Genomic DNA, 21,526 nt, shown 5'->3' with positions numbered 1-21,526 from the left:
AATAGATAAGTCCCCTGGGCCGGATGGGATTTATCCCAGGATGCTCTGGGAAGCCAGGGAGGAGATTGCCGAGCCTTTGGCATTGATCTTTAAATCGTCATTGTCTACAGGAATAGTGTCAGAAGACTGGAGGATAGCAAATGTGGTTCCCTTGTTCAAACCTTATTGAGTTCTTTGAGAAGGTGACCAAACAGGTAGATGAGAGTAAACCGGTTGATGTGGTGTATATGGATTTCAGCAAGGCATTCGATAAGGTTCCCCACAGTAGGCTATTGTACAAAATGCGGAGGAATGGGATTGTGGGTGATATAGCAGTTTGGATCAGTAATTGGCTTGCTGAAAGAAGACAGAGGGTGGTGGTTGATGGGAAATGTTCATTCTGGAGTCCAGTTACCAGTGGTGTACCGCAAGGGTCGGTGTTGGGTCCACTGCTGTTCATCATTTTTATAAATGACCTGGATGAGGGCGTAGAAGGGTGGGTTAATAAATTTGCAGACGACACTAAGGTCGGTGGAGTTGTGGATAGTGACGAAGGATGTTTTAGGTTACAGAGAGACATAGATAAGCTGCGCAGCTGGGCTGAGAGGAGGCAAATGGAGTTTAATGCGGACAAGTGTGAGGTGATTGACTTTGGTCGAAGTAACCGGAATGCAAAGTACTGGGCTAATGGTAAGATTCTTGGTAGTGTAGATGAGCAGAGAGATCTCAGTGTCCAGGTACACAGATCCTTGAAAGTTGCCACCCAGGTTGACAGGGTTGTTAAGAAGGCATACAGTGTTTTAGCTTTTATTAATAGAGGGATCGAGTTCCGGAACCATGAGGTTATGCTGCAGCTGTACAAAATTCTGGTGTGGCCGCACTTGGAGTATTGTGTACAGTTCTGGTCACCGCATTATAAGAAGGATGTGGAATCTTTGCAGAGGAGATTTACTAGGATGTTGCCTGGTATGGAGGGAAGGCCTTACGAGGGAAGACTGAGGGACTTGAGGCTGTTTTCGTTGGAGAGAAGAAGCTTGAGAGGTGACTTAATAGAGACATATAAGATAATCAGAGGGTTAGATTGGGTGGACAGGGAGAGCCTTTTTGCAAGTATGGTGACGGCGAGCACGAGGGGGCATAGCTTTCAATTGAGGGGTGATAGATATAGGGCAGATGTCAGAGGTAGTTTCTTTACTCACAGAGTAGTGAGGGTATGGAATGCTTTGCCTGCAACGGTAGTAGATTCGCCAAGTTTAAGTACATTTAAGTCGTCATTGGACAGGCATATGGACGGATATGGAATAGTGTAAGTTAGATGGGCTTCAGATTGGTGTGACAGGTTGGCACAACATCGAGGGCCGAAGGGCCTGTACTGTGCTGTAATGTTCTGTGTTCTATGTTCTAGAATCCCAGTTTATAGGCGTGTGGTCCCCTGACAAAAGAGACTATCTATGGTCACTATGTTGTTCATAATCAGAGAGGAACTGATGCTTGGGAAATGCAAAGCAGCAAATCTTTTAGCTGACACCATGTGGGGAATGAACTGTTAGGAGGAAGTGATAGTTGCAGATACTGTTACAACATTTAAAAGACATTTGGACAAGTCCATGAATAGGACAGGTTTAGAGGGATAGGTGCCAAATGCAGGCAAATGGGACTTGTTTAGTTTGAGAGACCTGGTTGGTGTGGACCGAAGGATCTGTTTCCATTCTGTATGACACTATGACTATATTCCACATCTTTAACACCCCATTCTAGTTGACACCATCATGTTGGGATAGTAAGGCTATATCTGAGATTATAAGAGGAGAAGCGAATAGATATTTACAAAAATGCACATACTTATATCAATATAAATGTGCCCTCAGACTGGTTTTTAACTTCCTCTCCGTATTATTATTTCTAGAGGTTCCCCAGCAGGAGTGGAGGAACCCTGCTTTGTGGTATGCTCTATTGACTGAGAAGACATGAGTGGTTGTCCCATGTAGGATTTTGACTTTGAAAACCCTGGCCCAGTTGAGAGAGTCCCACCCAGACTCACCCCTTTCATCCCGATGGTAGAAGCTCTACGTTACAGAAAGTGGGGAGGTGGCTCAGAGGGGCACGGTACCTCTGGAGGGTGCTAGCAAGAAACTCTGGGGGTATCTGTCTGAACCTCTTCTTCCATGTGGCTGTTAGCACTACCCTGTCGCCCTGAGAGGAAGGGGGCACCTAGAGAGCGCTTGATGTCCCGATATCCCCTTTGTCTCTTGTGACCAGAGTGATGGAGTACAGGTCCTTCAGCAACTGAGCTATCTCTCCAGCATTGACAGCCATCCTTTCCACAGAGACAGCCAGGTGTACGGGTGTCACAGCCATCATGATGGTGAGCACGTGGAAGCACTCATCCATCTTTAGGTCCAGCCTATTTTTGCCTGACGGTCTCAGGCCTCTTTCTCAAATTTGGTCACATCAACCTCTCGCTGAGCATGTCAGTTATATGTGCTCCCTTGAGCCTAATCTAGCTAGAGTAGTCCCTGAGGTGATAGTATCTGCACTGCTGGAGAGTGTAGATGAGGATGCCCTAATGCTACATCCTCTGGATTTCACACTCTTCCTCCTCAGAGCTGGAGCTGGTGTGAAGGGCTCACTCCCAGATTGAGGATTCCTGGATACCACTGGAGCCTGTGAAAGTGAAGACAGATAGTGAGTCGATGGACACGGAGAGAAGCTTGGTCAGAGCAATGTGCTAGCACCAGCGCTCACCTGAGAACAGTAGAGTCCAATCGCAGAGTGACTGGGATGCTGGCCCATTATTGTCTCCCCATCACCTCAGGAGCAATATTCCTCTTCACCAGCCACCTTGATAGGCCTTTCCTCACCAACACAAGCTTCCCCAGCCCCTAGCACCAAGTCATGATGTGGATCCGCTGGTATTGCTCTGGGGTGGACAAAGTCAGACTTCACACAACACCAGGTTATAGTCCAACATAGAAGAATCATAGAATCCCTACAATGTGGAAACAGGCCATTTGGCCGAACAAGTCCACACCAACCCTCTGAAGAGTAACCCACCCAGACCATTCTCCTATCCTATTATTTACTCCTGTCTAATGCACCTAACCTACACATCGCTGAACACTATGGTCAATTTAACATGGCCAATCTGCCTAACCTGCACATCTTTGGACTGTGGGAGGAAATAGGAGCACCCGGAGAAAAGCCATGCAGTCACGAGGAGAATATGCAAACTCCACACACACAGTCGCCTGAGGCTGGAATCGAATCTGGGTCCCTGGCGCTGTGAGGGAACAGTGCTAACCACTGAGCCACCATGCTGCCCTGGTTTATTTGAAATCACAAGCTTTCAGAGCACTGCTCCTTAGTCAGGTGAAGTCTCTAAGTGTGATGGCAACGGGTGCTGCAGCAGTTTATGAGGTTGTGAGGGCGGGTGTGGTTTGCCCAGCGTGTGATTCAGAAAGGTTAGCCGTTGGAATGGCCGAGCTGGGTGTGAGCCCTTGACCGGGATCACGCTTGTGATGACTTTGCAGGCTGTGAGGTTTTGTGCTGGTGTAGTGGCCGAGTCAGAGTGAATGTGAAGGTGAGGTGGCAGAGTGAAGATGGTATCACTTCCCTTTGTGTAGCACAGGAGATAGTTTACTTCCCTCTTTCATCATCCTTCACGTGGGGCCCAACAGTACTGACCAGCACTGTGACCTGTCACCTTTGACCTGTGCCCAGGCTGGGTCGATCTGATGTGATAGCCTCTTGAGACTATTTGGCAGGAGGATGGTGTCCCATCTTTGTATGACATTCAGGACACCTTCCATATAACAGGAAGCCCAACAGGAGCTTCTTTTTGCTGGTAACTCTTATGTAGCAGGAGCAAGCACCGTATTGTGACATGCAGCATTCAAAGTGAGGTCCAGCTGGTCTTTAACTATTACACCAGCTCACATGGAACACAGGAAGTTCCATCAGAGTTGAGTTCAGCTCCTCAATCTCTCACTCCCCACAAGACTTACTTGCATTGGAAACACATTGAGAAGTACGTGACTGGCCGAGATAATTCACTCCTGGCCATGTGGACATAAGGCCTTCCAAAGTACTTTCACGTTGAAAGGAAAAATACCACTCTTTAAAAAGATGATGTGCATATCTGTGTGTTCTTATCTTTACTTGCTTTTTTCACACACGCATTGCGTGTGTTGGTTTTGTGTTGAGTGAAAAGTGAAAAAGTATATCAAGCTGAGTGACAGGAAAATGGACGAAACCAATTCTGTCCGCATGCTTATATAAAAGTAGAATGAAGATAGTCAGGGACTATATTCAGCTCACGGCAGAAATTAGGATATACGGTAGCATCATATGGATTTACTCATGAAATCCTGTGCGGTTAAGACCTTCCCAGATGAGAAGAGATACAGGAATATATCACTGCAGAAAGATTGTGTGAAGTTTAATTATTAATGTTCACACAAGCAGTCTGTATAACAAGGAGCTGTGGGATTGCCTTCCTATTGTTTACAACACATTAAAAAGCACAGAGTTTAACAAACACATATTTATTCCACTGCCTGAGCTAAATGCCTCCCACCAACCGTGAGGGCCTGTTTGTTGCACAGCTCGTTACTATGGTGTTAGCAACAATAAAAGGATAACTTTGAAACCTTTCAAATTCCTCAGAAATAGTGAAAAGTTCCATAGGTTTCACAGTCTCTGCTGTCAGGCTGTATATTGAAGCATGGAAGGAGAGAAATGTCAGCAGCCCTGTTAGGAATGACTCAGGTTTTACTGCTAAATTCACCTTCCTGTGAATGACATAGACTATTCATTGAAACCTGTGTCTGTTAACAATTGGCAGTCTGGTTATTCTGTTGTGTTCATCTAACAGTTAGCTGGGAGCTCGAAAGTTAAAAGGGAGATGACATTTAATACTAGACTGATGCTTGCAAGAATTGTGTCTGAAACTCGACATCTGAGGTTTTATTTATGTTTCTCCCCCAGGTGCCCTGTGGGAATTCCATCCATTTTGCTGAATTCGGAAGATGTGAAGATATCCTACAGGCCCTCCTAAGATTTAATACCTTTGTTATCTTTGAAGTTCAAACTAGGGCCGTGGAATTTTAAAAATAAAGTATCTGTACTCTCGGAAGTATGCAGGTTGCCTGTTTTAAAGGAAATGTCCAGCTTCCCCATCTCACCAGGCTTGCTCCCTATCTGCACTGTGATATTTCCAGCAGCTTGATCAGATGGGCCAAAGGGCCAAGATGTGGCAGAAGGGGTTTAATTTAGATAAATGTGAGGTGTTGCATTTTGGTAAGGGCAACTGGTGCAGGACTTAAACACTTAATGGTGGGGTCCAGGGGTGTGTCGCCAAACAGAGAGACCGAGGGGTGGAGGTGCATTGTTCCTTGAAGATGGAGTCACAGGTAGCCAGGAGGTTTGGCACGCTTGTCTTCACTGGTCAGTCCATTGAGTACAAGAGTTGGGATGTCATGTGAGGCCACTTTCCAAACACTGCATTCAATTCTGGTCATCCTTCTATCGGAAAGATGTTGTTAAACTTGAAAGGGTTCAGAACAAATTGACTCGGATGTTTCCAGGGTTGGAGGATTTGAGCTATACAGAAAGGCTGAATAGGCTGGGGCTATTTTCCCTGGAGCGTCAGAGGCCTGAAGAGGTTTGTAAAATCATGAGGGGCATGGATAGGATGAATAGTCAAAGTCTTTTCCTCAGGAGTCCAAAGCTGGAGGGCATAGGTTTAAGGGGAGAGGGGAAATATTTAAAAGGGACCTAAGGCACAACGTTTTCACACAGAGGGTGGTGCGTCCATGGAATGAGCTGCCAGAGGAAATGGTACAATTACAACATTTTGAAAGCATCCGCAAGGGTATATAAAAATAAGGGTTCAGAAGGATGTAGGCCAAATGCTGGCAAATGGACTTACATCAGTTTAGAATATCGAGTCAGCACGGATGATTTGGACCGAACAGCCTGTTTCCGTGCTGTATAACTCTATGACTCTATAACTTGTCTTGACAACAGGGTCACCCCACTGTTTGTTTGTGTGAGTTGGTAAATAAAGCTAATAAAGTTCCAATTGCACTAATGTGCTCAGAATACTTTATGCTTCAAGTTCCACACCCAGCATGATGCCTCTGTAAACAAAAGCACCAGTCATAAGAATCATTCCAACAGAGATGTACTCATCTCTGATCTACACCCTGTCTAACAAGGTGTATAATATTTGAATCTTACTGACATAGATATACAGAATAGCAGAGAGGGCCACTCGTCCCACCATCTCTGTATTAGTGCTTTAAAAGAGCTGTCTACAAAATCCTGCACTCCATATGTTAACCTATAATAAGTTTATCCCAATTGTGCAATTCTTTTTATTATTTCATATTTTTATTTTAATGTTTCTTTATAACGATATTATTTACTAAAATTCTTTCGTGGATGTGGTTATCACCGGTTTGTTTCACAAGGATTTGTTGCTGATCCCCAATTGGCCTTGAGAATGTGGTGGGGAGCTGCCGTCTTGAATCAGTGTAATCTGGAATGGTGGATGGACAGCCCTAATCCTGTTACGAAGACAGTTCCAGGATCCTGACACAGTGACAATGAAGCAACAGCAATGTCATTCTAATCAGGATATTGTGTGGCTTGGATTGTGTTGTAACAGAGGGTAAAAACAATGACTGCAGATGCTGGAAACCAGATTTTGGATCAGTGGGGCTGGAAGAGCACAGCAGTTCAGGCAGCATCCGAGGAGCAGCAAAATCGACGTTTCGGGCTATATTCCTGATGAAGGGCTTTTGCCCGAAACGTCGATTTTGCTGCTCCTCGGATGCTGCCTCAACTGCTGTGCTCTTCCAGCACCGTTAATCCAAAAATTGTGTTGGAACAGAGTCATAGAGTCATACAGCACGGAAATGGACCCTTTGGTAGAGCCAGTCTATGCCGAACATAATGCCAAACTAAGCTAGTCCCACCTGCCTGCTCCTGGCCCATATCCCTCCACACTTTCCTATTCATGTACTAATCCAAATGCCTTTTAAACATCCACTATTTCCTTAGGAAGTTCATTCCAAATTATCTATCTTCCTATAGTTCTGAAAAATAATTATCTTCAGATAAAAGTGTGATTGCCTTGGGATTCCTTCGAAATCTGATTCCAATATGTTTTCAGAAATGTTTTTCAAGACATCAACAATCCTTTATCATAGAGCCATTGAGGTCGACAGCACAGAAAAAGGCCCTTCAACCCATTGAGACTGTGCTGGTTAGAAACAACCACCTACAGTATTCTAATCCGATTTTCCAGTGCTTAACTCCTATCTTTGTATACCTTGGCATCGTAAGTGCACATCTAAACACTTCTTAAATGTTTATGAGGGGTTTCTGCCTCTACTACCCTTACAGGCAGCGAGTTCCAAATCCCCACCACCCTCTGAGTGAAACTAATTTCCTCACAATCCCTCTAAACCTCCTGCCCCTTCCCTTAAACCTATGGCCTTACACCAGGTCCTTCCACCAGGGGGAAGAGTTTCTTCCAGCCTATACCCTAGCTATTTCACGTATACTTTCATACATCTAAATCACGTTCCTCCCAGTCTCTTCTAAGGAAAACAACTACATTCTGTCTATTGTTTCTTCATAATTGAAACTCTCCAGCCCGGGCAACATCCTGGTAAATCTCCTTTGCAACCTCTCCAGTCTATCACATCCCTCCCATAACATGGATTCCAGAACTGCACATCATATTCCAGCTTTGGCCTAAGCAAAGTTTTATACAGTTCCAGCATGACCTCACTGCTCTTAAATTGTGTGCCTTGACTAATACATGCAAGTATACCGAATGCTTGCTAAACCACTTTATCCGCCTGCCTTGATGTCTTAAGAATCGAAAAGTGTGGTGCTGGAAAAGCACAGCAGGTTTTAAGGGACTGTTGGACATGTACACCAAGGTCCCTCTGATCCATGGTGCTTCCCAGGGTCCTACCATTCATCATGTACCCCCTTGCCTTCTTCGTCCTGCCCAAGTACGTCACCTCACATTTATCTGGATTGAATTCCAATTGCCACTGATCAGTTCGTGTAACCAGCTATATCCTCCAGTAATCTCAGGCTATCCTCCTTCTTATTTATCACCCCATTTTTGAATCATCTGTGAACTTACTGAACAACCTTCCAACATTTACGTTTAAGTCATTTATGTTGACTAAAAACAGAAGGGGCCCGACACTGGCCCCTGGGGAACCCTACTGGACACAAGCCTCCAGTCAGAAAAACACCCCAATCCCATCACCCTCTGCGTCCTGCTACTCAGCCAATTGTGGATCCAATTTGTCAAATTTCCTTGGATTCCATGGGCTCTTACCTCTTCTGTTATTCTGTAATGCAGGACAGTAATCAAAGCCTTGCTGAAGTCCAAGTAGATCACATCAAATGCATTGCCCTCATCCACACACCTGGTCGCCTCTTTGAAAAATCCAATCAAGTTGATCAGACATGGCCTCCCCTTAACAAGCCATGCAGATTGTTCTCAATTAGTGCTTGCCTCTCCAAATGCAAATTAACTCTGTCCCTCTGAATTGCTTACAACAGGTTTTCTACCGCTAAGGTTAGACTTGCTGCCTTCTTGAGTAATGGTACCACATTGGCTGTCCTCCAGTCCTCTGGCACCTCTCCCATGGCCAGAGAGGAATTGGAAATAATTACCATTGTTCCTACTTTTTTTTTCCTTGCTTCACTCAATACACAGGGATACATTTAATCTGGCCCTGGAGTTTTATCTATTTTTAAGTCTGCCAGCCACTCAGAAGCTTCTCTACATACCTTTCTATGTCCACCTCATCCCACTCACTAGTGAACACCAACGCAAAGCATTCATTTAGAATGCTATCTACCTCCTCTGGCTCCACACACAAATTACCGCTGTGGTCCTTAATAGGCCCTAATCTTTCTCGAGTTTTCCTTTTACTCTTAATGAACTCACATGAATTATATTTTACCTGTCATTAACCTGCTGTGCCCCATTTTAGCTCTCACAATCTCCTGTTTTAGGACCCTCTTGCACATTCTACACTCCTCTCGGGCTTCTTCTGTTTTGGGCCCTCAGTATCGGTCATAACCCTCCCTTTTTCTCTTTATCCCATGCTGTTCATTCTTCAATATCCAGAGTTCACAGGATATCTGCCCTTTACATTGGAACATGTTGATCCTTCACTCTATATATTTCCTTCTTGAGTACATCCCACTGTTCTGACACATAGGTACCTAGAAACATCTGCTCCCAGTATATCTGAATCCTATTAAAATTTCAGGCCCATCTTGTCCTTTTCCATAGCAATTTTGAACCTAGCCAAGTTATGATCACTCCCTGCAAAATGCTCTCCCACTGATATTGCAACCTCTTGTCCAGCTTTGTTACTCAAAATTAAGTTCAAAACCGCTCCTTTTCTTATGGATCCTTCCAGATAATGGCAGAAAAACTGGCCTGGATGCATTTTAAGAATTCTACTGGCATTAAACCTTTTACACTATGGTTCTCCCAGTTAATGTTTGGGAAACAAATCCCTTACTATCATTACACACCGTGTAAAAAATGATCAGCACTTTCTCTGACCTGTAAAAATCATTTTTTGCTATCTGCATCAACATGACAGCCACCTCTGCCCTCGTCGCTTCCAACATTTCAAATAAATGTCCCACTTCAACAGCATTGCTCCAAGGAGAAAGTCCGGTAAACTGAAGTCCCTAATCCTTGGTTCCATCCTGGTAAATGTTCTCTGTACCAGCTCAGTATATCCCTTTAAAAATGTGATGTCCAGAACTGTGTGACTATCCCACATGAGGCTTTGTCAAGGTTGTTTTTGTATTCAGCACCCCAGTTATGAAGAGGGAGAGATGATCAGTGGCTAAGTGACAACACCACGTTTTAAAAAGACATTTAAATCCCTGAGTGTTAACAGATAAATGCCAGGCTTCTTTGTAAGTCTTAAAAGAAAGACTAATGTTTATTATTTGAGATAAGAAATTACAGCCACATGCACTCACTTTGGGAAAGATTGTGATTACACAAATAGCATGTCTATAGGTCTTAGGATTTTACGAGTTTTCTGTGGTACTTGATTGTCCCTGGGGAAGACTGGCTGACATTTTTTTGTCCTTTTCTTTCCTTTCACTGAAGGGAAAATCCCTTGTGGTTTCAGAAAGACAGACTGGTTGGTGTTTTATGTTCTCAGGAGCCGATTTCTCCAGTCCAAACAGTTCTTTAGATAGAAGGATTTCAAGACCAGCTGAAGCCTCTGTCTAGTGGTGTTCCCTCAGACAGGGACTTGTTCTTTTGCTAGGTTAGATGTTCTAGTCTTCTTAATCCTCTTTATCACAAACTTCCTGTGATCAGAATATTTCTTTTTATTGTCCTTGCAGTGATTGTAATGAGGTCAGCCAGGTGGACCTGATAGAACACGAATTCTCTGATTGGGGCTATTAATCTGGTCCAATCAAGGAGCCCTAGCTGACATGAAAGGGTGAATGTCATGAATATTTGCACTCTGAATACCTGACTCAGTGAGAGGCCGTGCTATTGTCAAAGACTATGCATCTGTAGACAAAAAGGTGATTGGCGATAGAATGCCAGCCTGTGAAGAGTTATTTCAGCCCTCATAAATAATTTTGATGGGTTGAACATTGTCAGATAATACAGTTCAGGTATTACACATCCATTTGCCCACTTGATAAAATAATGTTTCTCACATCCATTTTCTCGATTTCAAGTTTGGAGTGAAAAGGTTAATTGGAGAATTAACCACAAGAAGGTTCATTGGTATTTTAATGACTTTTCAGATATATGTCCAGAAAGGATATTTGCATTTTAATAACTTAGTCAAGACTTGTCTAGGCCTAAGAAATAGCTCAGGGTTCTCCTAGTTTCTTTGTGTATTGGCAAGAAAGAAATCACCTGACCTCTTCACTCTATTTTGTTTGACAAAAAAACTACCTTTTAAATTTGAGAATATCTAACCCTATCTCCCTCAAAATGATGCCAATTAGATTATATAGCCTTGCCATTTAGATTAGATTAGATTACTTACAGTGTGGAAACAGGCCCTTCGGCCCAACAAGTCCACACCGACCCGCCGAAGCGCAACCCACCCGTACCCCTACATTTACCTAACACTTAGCATGGCCAATTCACCTGACCTGCATAGGTTTGGACTGTGGGAGGAAACCCACGCAGACACGGGGAGAATGTGTAAACTCCACACAGACAGTCGCCTGAGGCGGGAATTGAACCCGGGTCTGTGGCGCTGTGAAGCAGCCGTGTTAACCACTGTGCCACCGTGCCGCCCATTCTCATAAAGTTTGGCTCATCATTAAATTGTATCTGTCGTATTGTATCTGCCAAGGAAATTACAGATAGTATCAGATCCAAGGAAGAAGCACACAGATTGGTCAAGAAAAAAAAATAGGTGTGAGGATTAGGAGCAGTTTAGAATTCAACAAAGAAGGAGCAATGGGTTGATTAAGAAGGGGAAAATACAGTCTGAAAGTAAACTCGCAGGGAATGTAAAGGCTGATACTAAGGTGAAGAGGAGGAGCGGGCTGAAGGCAAATGTAGGTCCCCATAGACAGAGATGGCTGAGCAACTGAATACATACTTTGGTTCTGTCTTCACAAAACAGGACATAATTCAGATACCAGAAATGTTGGGGAATGCAAGATTTAGTGAGAGGCAAGAACTGAGGGAGATCAATATTAGTAGAGAAATGATGCTAAAAATTGATGGGATTGAAGATGGATAAACCCATAGGGCCTGGTATTCTATATGCCAGGGTCCTTAAAGAAGGGGCTCCAGAAATAAGGGATGCATTGGTGGTCATTTTTCAGGATTCTATAGACTCTGGAACAGTCCCTGTAGGTTGGAGGGTAGCTAATGTTACTCCAATATTCAAAAAGGGAGGTAGAGAGAAAATGGGGAATTATAGACCAGTAAGCCTAACATCAGTAGTGGGGAAAGTTCTCAAATCCATTATTAAGATCTCTGTAGTGGAGCATTTAGAAAGCAGTGGCAGGATTAGACAGAGTCAGCATGGATTTATGAAGGGGAAATCATGGCTGACAAATCTGATGGAATTCTATGAAGATGTAACTGGTAGAGTTGACAAGGGGAGCCAGTCAATGTGGTGTATTTGGATTTTCAGAAAGCATTTGACGAAGTCCCACATGAGAGATTGTTGTGCAAGATTACAGTACATAGGATTGGGGGAAGTGTATTGAGATGGATAGAAAACTGGTTGTCAGAGAGGAAACAGCGTAGGAATTAATGGGTCCTTTTCAAACTGCCAGGCAGTAACTAATGGGGTGACATGGGGATCAGTGCTAGTACCCCAGCTTTCGCAATATATATCAGTGATTTGGATGAGGGAACAAAATGTAACATCTCAACGTTTGCAGATGATACCAAGTTGGGTGGGAGGGTGAGCTGTGATGAGGATGGAGTGATCCTTCAGCATGATCTGGACAGGTTGGGTGAGTGGGCAAGTCGATGGCAGATGCAGTATAATTTGTATAAATGTGAGGTTATTCACTTTGGAAGCAAAAACAAGGTGGCAGATTACTACCTGGGTGGCTGTACTTTGGGAGTGGGGAGTGTGCAGTGGGACCTGGGTGTCCTTGTGCACCAGTCACTGAAGGTAAGCATGCAGGTGCAGCAGGTGGTAAAGAAGGCAAGTGGGATATTGGCCTTCATTGTGAGAGGTTTTGAGTACGGGAGCAGGGATGTGTTGTTGCAGTTATACAGGGCCTTGGTGAGGCCACACCTAGAATATTGTGCACAGTTTTGGTCTCTTCTTCTGAGGAAGGATGCTCTTGCTCTCGAGGGAGAGTGTAGGGAAGGTTTCCCAGGTTGATCCTGGGGATGGCAGGACTGAGGTATGAGGAGAAATTGACTGGGTTAGGATTGTTTTCACTGGAGTTCAATGAATAAGGGAGGGGAATCTAACAGGACTAGACACAGTACATGCAGGGAGAATGTTCCGGATGGTGGGTGTGTCTAGAACCAGGGGTGGCAGTCTGAGGATTCGGGGTGGACAATTTAGGATGGAGATGAGGAGACATTTCTTCACCCAAAGTGTGGTGAACCTGTGGAATTTATTACCACAGGAAGGAGTTGATGCCAAAACATTGAAGGCATTCAAGGGGCAGCTGGGTATAGCTTTTGGGGTGAATGGGATCAAATGTTGTGGGGAGAGAGCAGGATTTTGCTATTGAATTGAATGATCGACCATGGCCGTGATGAATGGCAGAACAGGTGGGAAGGGCTGAATGGCCTCCTCCTGCTCCTATCTTCTGTGTTTATATATGGCTGACCATCTCACCACTCTATGTTCTCCTGAAGTTTCCTACTATCTTGTTCTCCGTTTATCACATTGGCACGTTTGTAACAACTACAAACTCCAAACCTATACATCCTGTACCCGTGCTCCCCTAATGTTTTCCCTCTGTGACCCATTTTGGGGCTTGCAGCTCCTCAATGAAACTGACAGTGGGGTTGGGCAGAGAGGAGCCATGAAAGTGGGGCAAACAGGCTGGCATTGCTCACTGGCCATTGCTGCCTGAGAGCTTGTGATCCCAAAATTTCAGCTCGCAACCCCATTTGGGGTGCTGACCTCCCACTTTGGGAAACTCTGTCCTAGACCCCAGTCATTTATGTCTACCATCAAAAGCAATATTTCTAAAAATACACCAGGAATGTCCACGACATATGTTCTTTCAGTTAGAAAAGTCACCTACTCAACATATGCTACCTTAGTCAGTCATATAGCCAAGTTACTGCAGACCTTTTAATGCCACAGTGTATTTGTTTAATCAAGCTGGTTGGAGATTCTTCAATACATGCCTTTGAGAGTCCACTTATGTATTTACTGCTTTACCTTTGTTACAGTTCCCTGGTAAGATTAGTCAGACTGTTTCCATTGACAAATCTATACTGATTGCACCTTATCAGCAAATGATTCTCCAAGTCAGAATTCATTTTTTTGATGACATTTCTTTCCTGCAGCTTCACGCTGCAATAATATGATGCTTCCCACCCATAGTTATCAGGTTAATGCTCGTTTCCTATTACAGAGCAATGGCTTATCGCTGTCAGGACAGGTGATAAATGCTGGCCCACTCAGCGATACCGATGTCCCACCAGTGAATACAGGAAATTTTACAATAGCCCAGTCCTCAAGAACCACTCCCATATCTAAGGAAGATCAAAAGATTGTGGTCAGAACTTGTGTTATCTTCAACCCAGCTTCCCTTAGCAACTGATAATGTGGTCCCTTTGGATCAGGTGGCCAACTAGTGTTGAGTGATGCCAGCTTCTTTAGCACCACCTTTCCATCAGTTTTCATCTTGTCCAGTATCTCTCCCTGCTCCTGTTATCTTGCGACATTAACTCCATCCTCTTCTGTTGTGAAGACCAGTGCAAAGATCCCAGTTCATTGACAAGAAGGTTTCATTTCCTCTTCCAAACTGACCCTGTCTTTCCTTTGACACTCTTTACTTTTCTATATTTATAAAAGATTTTTTTTAAATTGCCTGCTATTCTTTTCTCAAGCTCTCTTTGTCCTTTTGTCATCCTTTATCGCCTGTGCAACCACTTTCTTATTCCAATTGCTATTCCATGATATTCTTCAGTGATGTCCATCAACCTCTTATTTGTGTTTCAATTTATTTGAGCTTCTTATTTCCTCTCCTCATCTTACAGCTATGGGCTAGCATTTATCGGCCATCCTGAAGATTTGACCACATTTAGAGTCATAGAGTCATAGAGATGTACAGAAAGGAAACAGACCCTTAAGCCCAACTCGTCCATGCGGACCAGATCTTCTATGGGCCTAGGGTCATAGGTAGGACAGACAAGGTCAGGACATCAGGGGGTGGCATGGTAGCTCAGTGGTTAGCACTGCTGCCTCTCAGCACCAGGGTCCTAGGTTTGATTCCAGCCTCGAGCGACTGTCTGTGTGGAGTTTGCACGTTCTCCCCGTGTCTGCGTGGGTTTTCTCCGGGTGCTCCAGTTTCCTCCCACAGTCCAAAGATGTGCAGGTCAGGTGAATTGGCCATGCTAAATTGTGTGTAGTGTTAGGTGCATTAGTTAGAGGGAAATGGGACTGAGTGGGTTACTGTTCGGAGGGTTGGTGTGGACTTGTTGGGCCGAAGGGCCTGTTCCATACTGTAGGGAATCTAAACAAAATCCTGATGGATGTTAGTGAACCCCAATAAAAATTGACAGTGTTGCATCGTCACTATTAGGCCAGCTTTTTAATGACTTAAATTTTTTCCACCTGCCATGATGGGTTCAAGCCCACGTCTCCAAAATACTAGGTATGAGTTCTGGACTTCTAGTCTGGTGACATTAGCACTACACCACCAGCGCTCCAATTTTAAGTAAATCTGTTGCTCCTCCAGAACCGAAAAGACAAAATCTAATTTGTACAGAGTGCTGTGGTCGTATTTTGTCGAGCTGATGACTAATCTGGTCAATCTGCTGTTGATCACTAATTGACAGAGTGGTGGAAGGTGTTAGGTTACTGGAGATTATAGACAGATTGGTCAGATGGACAGAGCAATGGCAGATGGGCTTTGACCCTGATAAATGTGAAGTGATGCACTTTGGAAGGAAGAACAAGACAAAGGGATACTTAATAAATGACAAGACACTAGGAAGCTCAAAGGAACAGGGGGATCTTGGGGCGTTTATCCACAGATCCATGAAGGTGGCGTAATTAAGAAGGTGTATGGGATGCTAGCTTGTTGTGCAATAAATTCTAAGAGCAGGGAGGTCATCTTGGAGTGTACTGGAATGAGCTGGAGTACTGTGTGAAGCTCTGGTCATCGCACTGTAGGGGGAATGTGGTTGTAGTTGAGGGTGTGTGGAAGAGAGTCACCAGAATGTTGCCTGGGACGGAGCATTTCAGCGATGAAGAGAAACGTGATAAGCTGAGGTTGTTGTCTTTCGACTAGACCAGATTGAGAGATGACTGATAGAGGTATATAAGATTATGAGGGGCGTGAACAGGGTGGATCGGAAGCATTTGTTCCCCTTAGTCAACGGGTCATTAACAAGGGCCATAATTTAAAGTGCAAGGGAAGAGGTTTAGTGGGGAGTTGAGGAAAGCTTATAATCTTTAAAAAGTACTTGGTGCATGGAACCTATTTTTGCAGAACTGGTGGCAGTGAGTGGGTTAATTGTTCAAACTGCTGTGTCCACATGTCTGTGAAAGTAATGTGAAGATGGCAAGTTCATGGTTAACACTAAAAGGGGAAGTGTAGTCAAATCTGAGGATGCAGATAAGCGTTGGGATCATTTATACAAATGGGCTGACGGATGCAAGATGTAACTTAATACCAATAAACGCAAAGTGTTGGAGGAAATGATGGGCAGCATTAGTACCGAATCAGTATGGAGGGGTTTAGAAAAACACCTGAAAAGAATGCGGACTCCAGGCAACATTATTGACAATGAGGTGAACTGATCTGTTGCACAAAGCTACTCCACTGGCATTAACTATCAGATACTAGCTGAAGCTCTACAAGTGATTGGCCAGACCACAACTGCACAATGGCATTCACCTCAGTGCTTGCTGGTTATTGGGCGATGGCAGTGGAGTGGCAATGTCACTGGTCTCATAATACAGAGGGTAACATCAAAGCTGTGGGGGCATGGGTTCAAATCCCCTAGCAGCAGCTGGCGGGATTTTTAAAAAATCAATTAGAACGATCTGGAATTTAACACTAGTCTCAGTAATGGTAACTGTGCCTCAATTGTTATAAAAGCCCATCTGGTTCACTTAGAATTATAGAATCCCCATAGTGTGGAAGCAGGCCTTTCAGCCCATCGAGTCCACACCAGCTCTCCAAAGAGCATCCTACCCTGACCCATCCCCCTCCCTATCCTTTTAACCCTGCATTATCTCATGGTTAATCCACTTAGACTGCACATCCCTGTCCCACTCTGGGTATCATGATCAAAGTGGTTGGCCTGAAGTGACACCATGTCATAATCATAAAGTCATCCAGCATGGAAACAGACCCTTCCGTTCACGAGTCCATGCTGACCATGTTCACTTAAGGAAGGAAATCTGCTGTCTTTCCCTGGTCTGGCCAACATGTGAATCCAGACCATCAGAAATGTGGGTGACTCTTAACTGACCCCTGAAATAGCCCAGAAAGCCATTTAGTTTAAGTGAATTTGGGGATGGTACTGATAGATCATAAAACATAGAACAATACAGCTCAGAACTTCGGCTCTTGATGTTGCACCGATCTGTGAAATAATCTAAGGCCATCCTCCTACACTATCCAATCATCATCATCCATGTGCTTATCCAAGGATTGTTTAAAGCTCCCTAATGTGGCTGAGGTAACTACATTAGCAGGCAGGGCATTCCACACCCTTATAACTCTCTGAGTAAAGAACCTGCCTTTGACATCTGTCTTGAATCTATCACCCCTCAATTTGTAGTTTTGCCCCTTGTACAAGCTGATGTCATCATCCTCGGAAAAAGACTTTCACTGTCTACCCTATCTAATCCTCCGATCATCTTGGATGTCTCTACCAAATCCCCTCTTACCCTTCTTCTTTCCAATGAGAACAGACCCAAGTCCCTCAGCCTTTCCTCATAAGACCTTCCCTCCAGATCAGGCAACATCCTGGTAAATCTCCTCTGCACCTTTTCCAATGCTTCCATATCCCTCCCGAAATATGGCGACCAGAACTGTACACAATATTCCAAGTGCGGCCCCACCAGCATTTTGTATAGTTGCAGCATGACATTACCGCTATGGTACTCAGTCCCTCTACCAATGAAACCAAACACACCGGATGCCTTCTTAACAGCACTATCCACCTGGGTGGCAACTTTCAGGGATCTATGTACATGGACTCCAAATCCCTCTGCACATCCACATTACCAAGAATCTTTCCATTGACCCAGTATTCTGTCTTCGTGTTATTCTTCCCAAAAGTGAATCACTTCACATTTAGCTGCATTAAACTCCATTTGCCACCTCTTAGCCCAATTCTGCAGTTTATCCAAGTCCCCCTGCAACCTGCAACATTCTTACACACTGTCCACCACTCCACCGACTTTAGTATCATCTGCAAACTTACTAATCCATCCACCTATGCCTGCATTTAAGTCATTTATAAAAATGACAAACATCAGTGGTCCCAAAACAGATCCTTGTGGCACACCAGTAGTAACTGGACTCTAGGCTGAATATTTTCCATCAACAACCACTTGCTACCTACTTACAGAAAGCCAATTTCTAATCCAAACTGCTAAATCACCCTCAATTCCATGCCTCTGCATTTTCTCCAACAGCCTACCATGTGGAATTGTATCAAAGGCTTTACTGAAGTCCAAGTATACCACGTCAACAGCCCTACCCTCATCTACATGCTTGGTCACCTTCTCAAAAAACTCAATGAGGTTTGTGAGATACAACCTGCCCTTGACGAAACCAAGTTGACTATCTGCAATCAAACTTTGACTTCCCAGATGATTATAAATCCTATCTCTCATAATCCTTTCCAAAACGTCTCCTACAACAGACGTAAGGCTCACTGGTCTATAATTACCTGAGTCATCTCTACTGCCCTTCTTCTGGTACTAAACCTGTAGACAATGACGACTCAAAGATCAAAGCCAAAAACTCCAACATCTCCTCCCTAGCTTCCCAGAAAATCCTCGGATAAATCCCATCCAGCCCAGGGGACTTGTCTACTTTCACTCCTTCTAGAATTGATAACACCTCTTCCTTATCAACCTTGATCCTTTCTAGTCTAACAGCCTGTATCTCAGTCTTCTCCTCTACAATATTCTCCTTTTCCTGAGTGAAAACCAATGAGAAATATTTATTTAGCACCTCTTTGATCTCCACAGAGTCCACACTCAACTTCCCACTTCTGACTGGCCCTATTCCTACCTGAGTCATCCTTTTATTCCTCACATACCTATAGAAAGCTTTAGGGTTCTCCTTTATTCTATTTGCTAAAGACTGCTCGTGTCCTCTCTTTGCTCTTCTTAACTCTTTCTTTAAATCCTTCCTAGCTGATCTGTAACTCTCCATCTCCTCATCTGTACCATCTCGTCTCTTCGTCACATAAGCCTCCTTCTTCCACTTAACAAGAGATGCAATTTCTGTAGTAAACCACGGTTCCCTTACCTTGTCACTTCCTCCCTGCCTGACAGAGATATACCTATCAAGGACACGCAATGGCTGTTCCTTAAACCAGCTCCACATTTCGATTGTCCCCATCCCCTACATTTTGCTGCCCCATTCTATGCATCCAAAGTCTTGCCTAATCGCATTATAATTGCCCTTCCCCCATGTATAACTCTTACCCTATGGCATGTACCCCTATACCCCTTTCCATCGCTAAACTAAACGTAACTGAATTATGGTCACTCTCTCCAAAGTGCTCACCTACCACTCAACCAAACACCTGGCCTGGTTCATTACCAAGCACCAGATCCAGTGTGGCCCCCCCCTCTTGTCGACCCTTCGACATACTGTGTCAGGATACCCTCCTGTACATATTGGACAAAAATCTCGTTACGTCCCATGAATGAATAAAGAAAAATCTTCTACTGACTTCAATGGAATTGCTTGCAATGGGCAGCCAATCCAATAATACTTGTGACCAGACAGTGAGACAGAGATGTATTTGATAAAGCATGCATTGAAGGACATTGAGCTGGCCAGTAGACCAAGAGACTATATGGTCAACCTTATAGAATATGCCACACCAATATGGGGCCTAAAGTGTGTCATTAGCGTTGACACTGAATTGTTGGCCTTGGCTCCCCAGCCTTGGAAATTCCAGCTGTACCCCCATTCCCAAAGTACCTGACCAATAGCGAAAAGCCATCCTTGTATAGGGAAACTAGAGAGAAATAAACTCAGCTCAAATAGCAGAAAGAATGCTATTAAAGGTGATTAATGTCAAGATTTATTTACCAAGTGGAGTTTCAGACTTTGGATTTACACTCAGCAGGAATTACAGAAATTTAACATTTGCCCGTCCACATTCATCAACGAGAAGTGTAATTTCAACACTGGAGATTTTAGTGTCAGTCTGGGAAAAGTATCAACACTTTTCTTGCAGATAATGCAAAGGTACAAGCTTTTTACCACAACTGTGGCTCTCAGCCAAACGCTGCTGCTGACAGGTTTACACTCAGACTAAAGGGTTAAAGAAACTTACTCTTACCCAATGATGTAAGCAAGCACTCCTAGCTGGATCAATCGAAAAATTAACCCAATTCTTTTGTTTCTGATGGTTACCATCCGAGGGGTGTCATACTCGAAAAAGAAGTCAGAAACATTTGTGAGCAGCCTGTCTGTTTCCATCATTGCAGAGAGAGGCTGGTTCTCGCCAAAGTGAAAGCTCTGACCCTTCAACAGTGGGGTGCAGTCACTGGAACATCTGTAAATAGCTGTCTGTTTGATAACTTGTTTAACCCTGATGGGCGGAGCCTGTTGACAAAGCTATTTCTTCATTAACAACCAGCACTTCCACTTATGGTCTGAGACCATCTGGAACCGACCACGTAGTGTATATGCAAAAAAGAAACAAGGAGAAGTAAATTAATTTTTATTAACCCTTTGTTAGCTTTTGTGACATTTCTGCTCCAGAGAAAGCAAGGGACGTACTGGTATCCTGGAGAGTCCAGCCACTTGCAAACACAGCACAGAAGACAATCTGACCCCTCACTTTATCGGAATGGTGTCATTTTGAGCTCTCCAATAAACTTTCAGCTCCGTGGTACAGTCTCTTTAGAGAATGGCAGATTGAGGTATCAGAAAGGGCTGATGAAGGGCTTTTGCCCGAAACGTCGATTTTCCTGCCCCTCGGATGCTGCCAGACCTGCTGTGCTTTTCCAGCACCACTCTCCTCCAGAATCTGTTTTCCAGCATCTGCAGTCATTGTTTTTACCTAATGCATCTAACACTACAGACAATTTAGCATGGCCAATTCACCTGATCTGCACATCTTTGGACTGTGGGAGGAAACCGGAGCACCCGGAGGAAACCCATGCAGACACGGGGAGAATGTGCAAACTCCACACAGAGAGTCGCTCGAGGGAGGGATCGAACCCGGGTCCCTGGCGCTGAGAGGCAGCAGTGCTAACCACTGAGCCACCGTGCCGCCCAAAATATCCCCTTGTGTGACCCATTATTAAATTTTGTTCCATAATGTCCCCTTCCAGAGGACTTTTTATTTTACATGAAAGGTTTTATAAATACAAACTGTTGTTGTAGATATCTTCATGGCCAGGTAGTGAAAGCATTAATGTTTCTCTCTTCGTCACCATCTCCAACTCTGACCTCTGTCTCAAGGTCGTGTTTTCCACTCCAGCACAAGAAGTGCATTTCAGACTGACACCCCTGTGCAATACTGAGGGAGAGCTGCACTGTCAGAGGTGCCTTTTTTCAGATGAAGTCTTATACACCAAACATAAGAGATCCCATTGTCAAGAAAACCAAGGGAGTT

General features: G+C 44.1%; 1 protein-coding gene across 1 annotated transcript in view; it reads right to left on the bottom strand.

The window, feature by feature from the left end:
• p2rx1 (purinergic receptor P2X, ligand-gated ion channel, 1) overlaps positions 1-20,461 on the bottom strand; it is a 105,202-nt gene extending 84,741 nt beyond the window's left edge. The window contains exon 1 of the mRNA XM_043718820.2: positions 20,243-20,461. Within this exon, the coding sequence (XP_043574755.2) occupies positions 20,243-20,385 (143 nt within the window). The 5' untranslated portion in view covers positions 20,386-20,461. The remainder of the gene's footprint in view (positions 1-20,242) is intronic.
• Positions 20,462-21,526: the final 1,065 nt, after the last annotated feature.

This window comes from Chiloscyllium plagiosum, unplaced genomic scaffold (genome assembly GCF_037043375.1).
Source record: "Chiloscyllium plagiosum isolate Xiang-an unplaced genomic scaffold, Cpla_swu_hap1 HiC_scaffold_31, whole genome shotgun sequence".
In the NCBI taxonomy this organism is placed as follows: Eukaryota; Metazoa; Chordata; class Chondrichthyes; order Orectolobiformes; family Hemiscylliidae; genus Chiloscyllium; species Chiloscyllium plagiosum.
The sequence above is the reverse complement of the archived record's forward strand: the minus strand, read 5'-3'. Positions and strand labels throughout refer to the sequence as shown.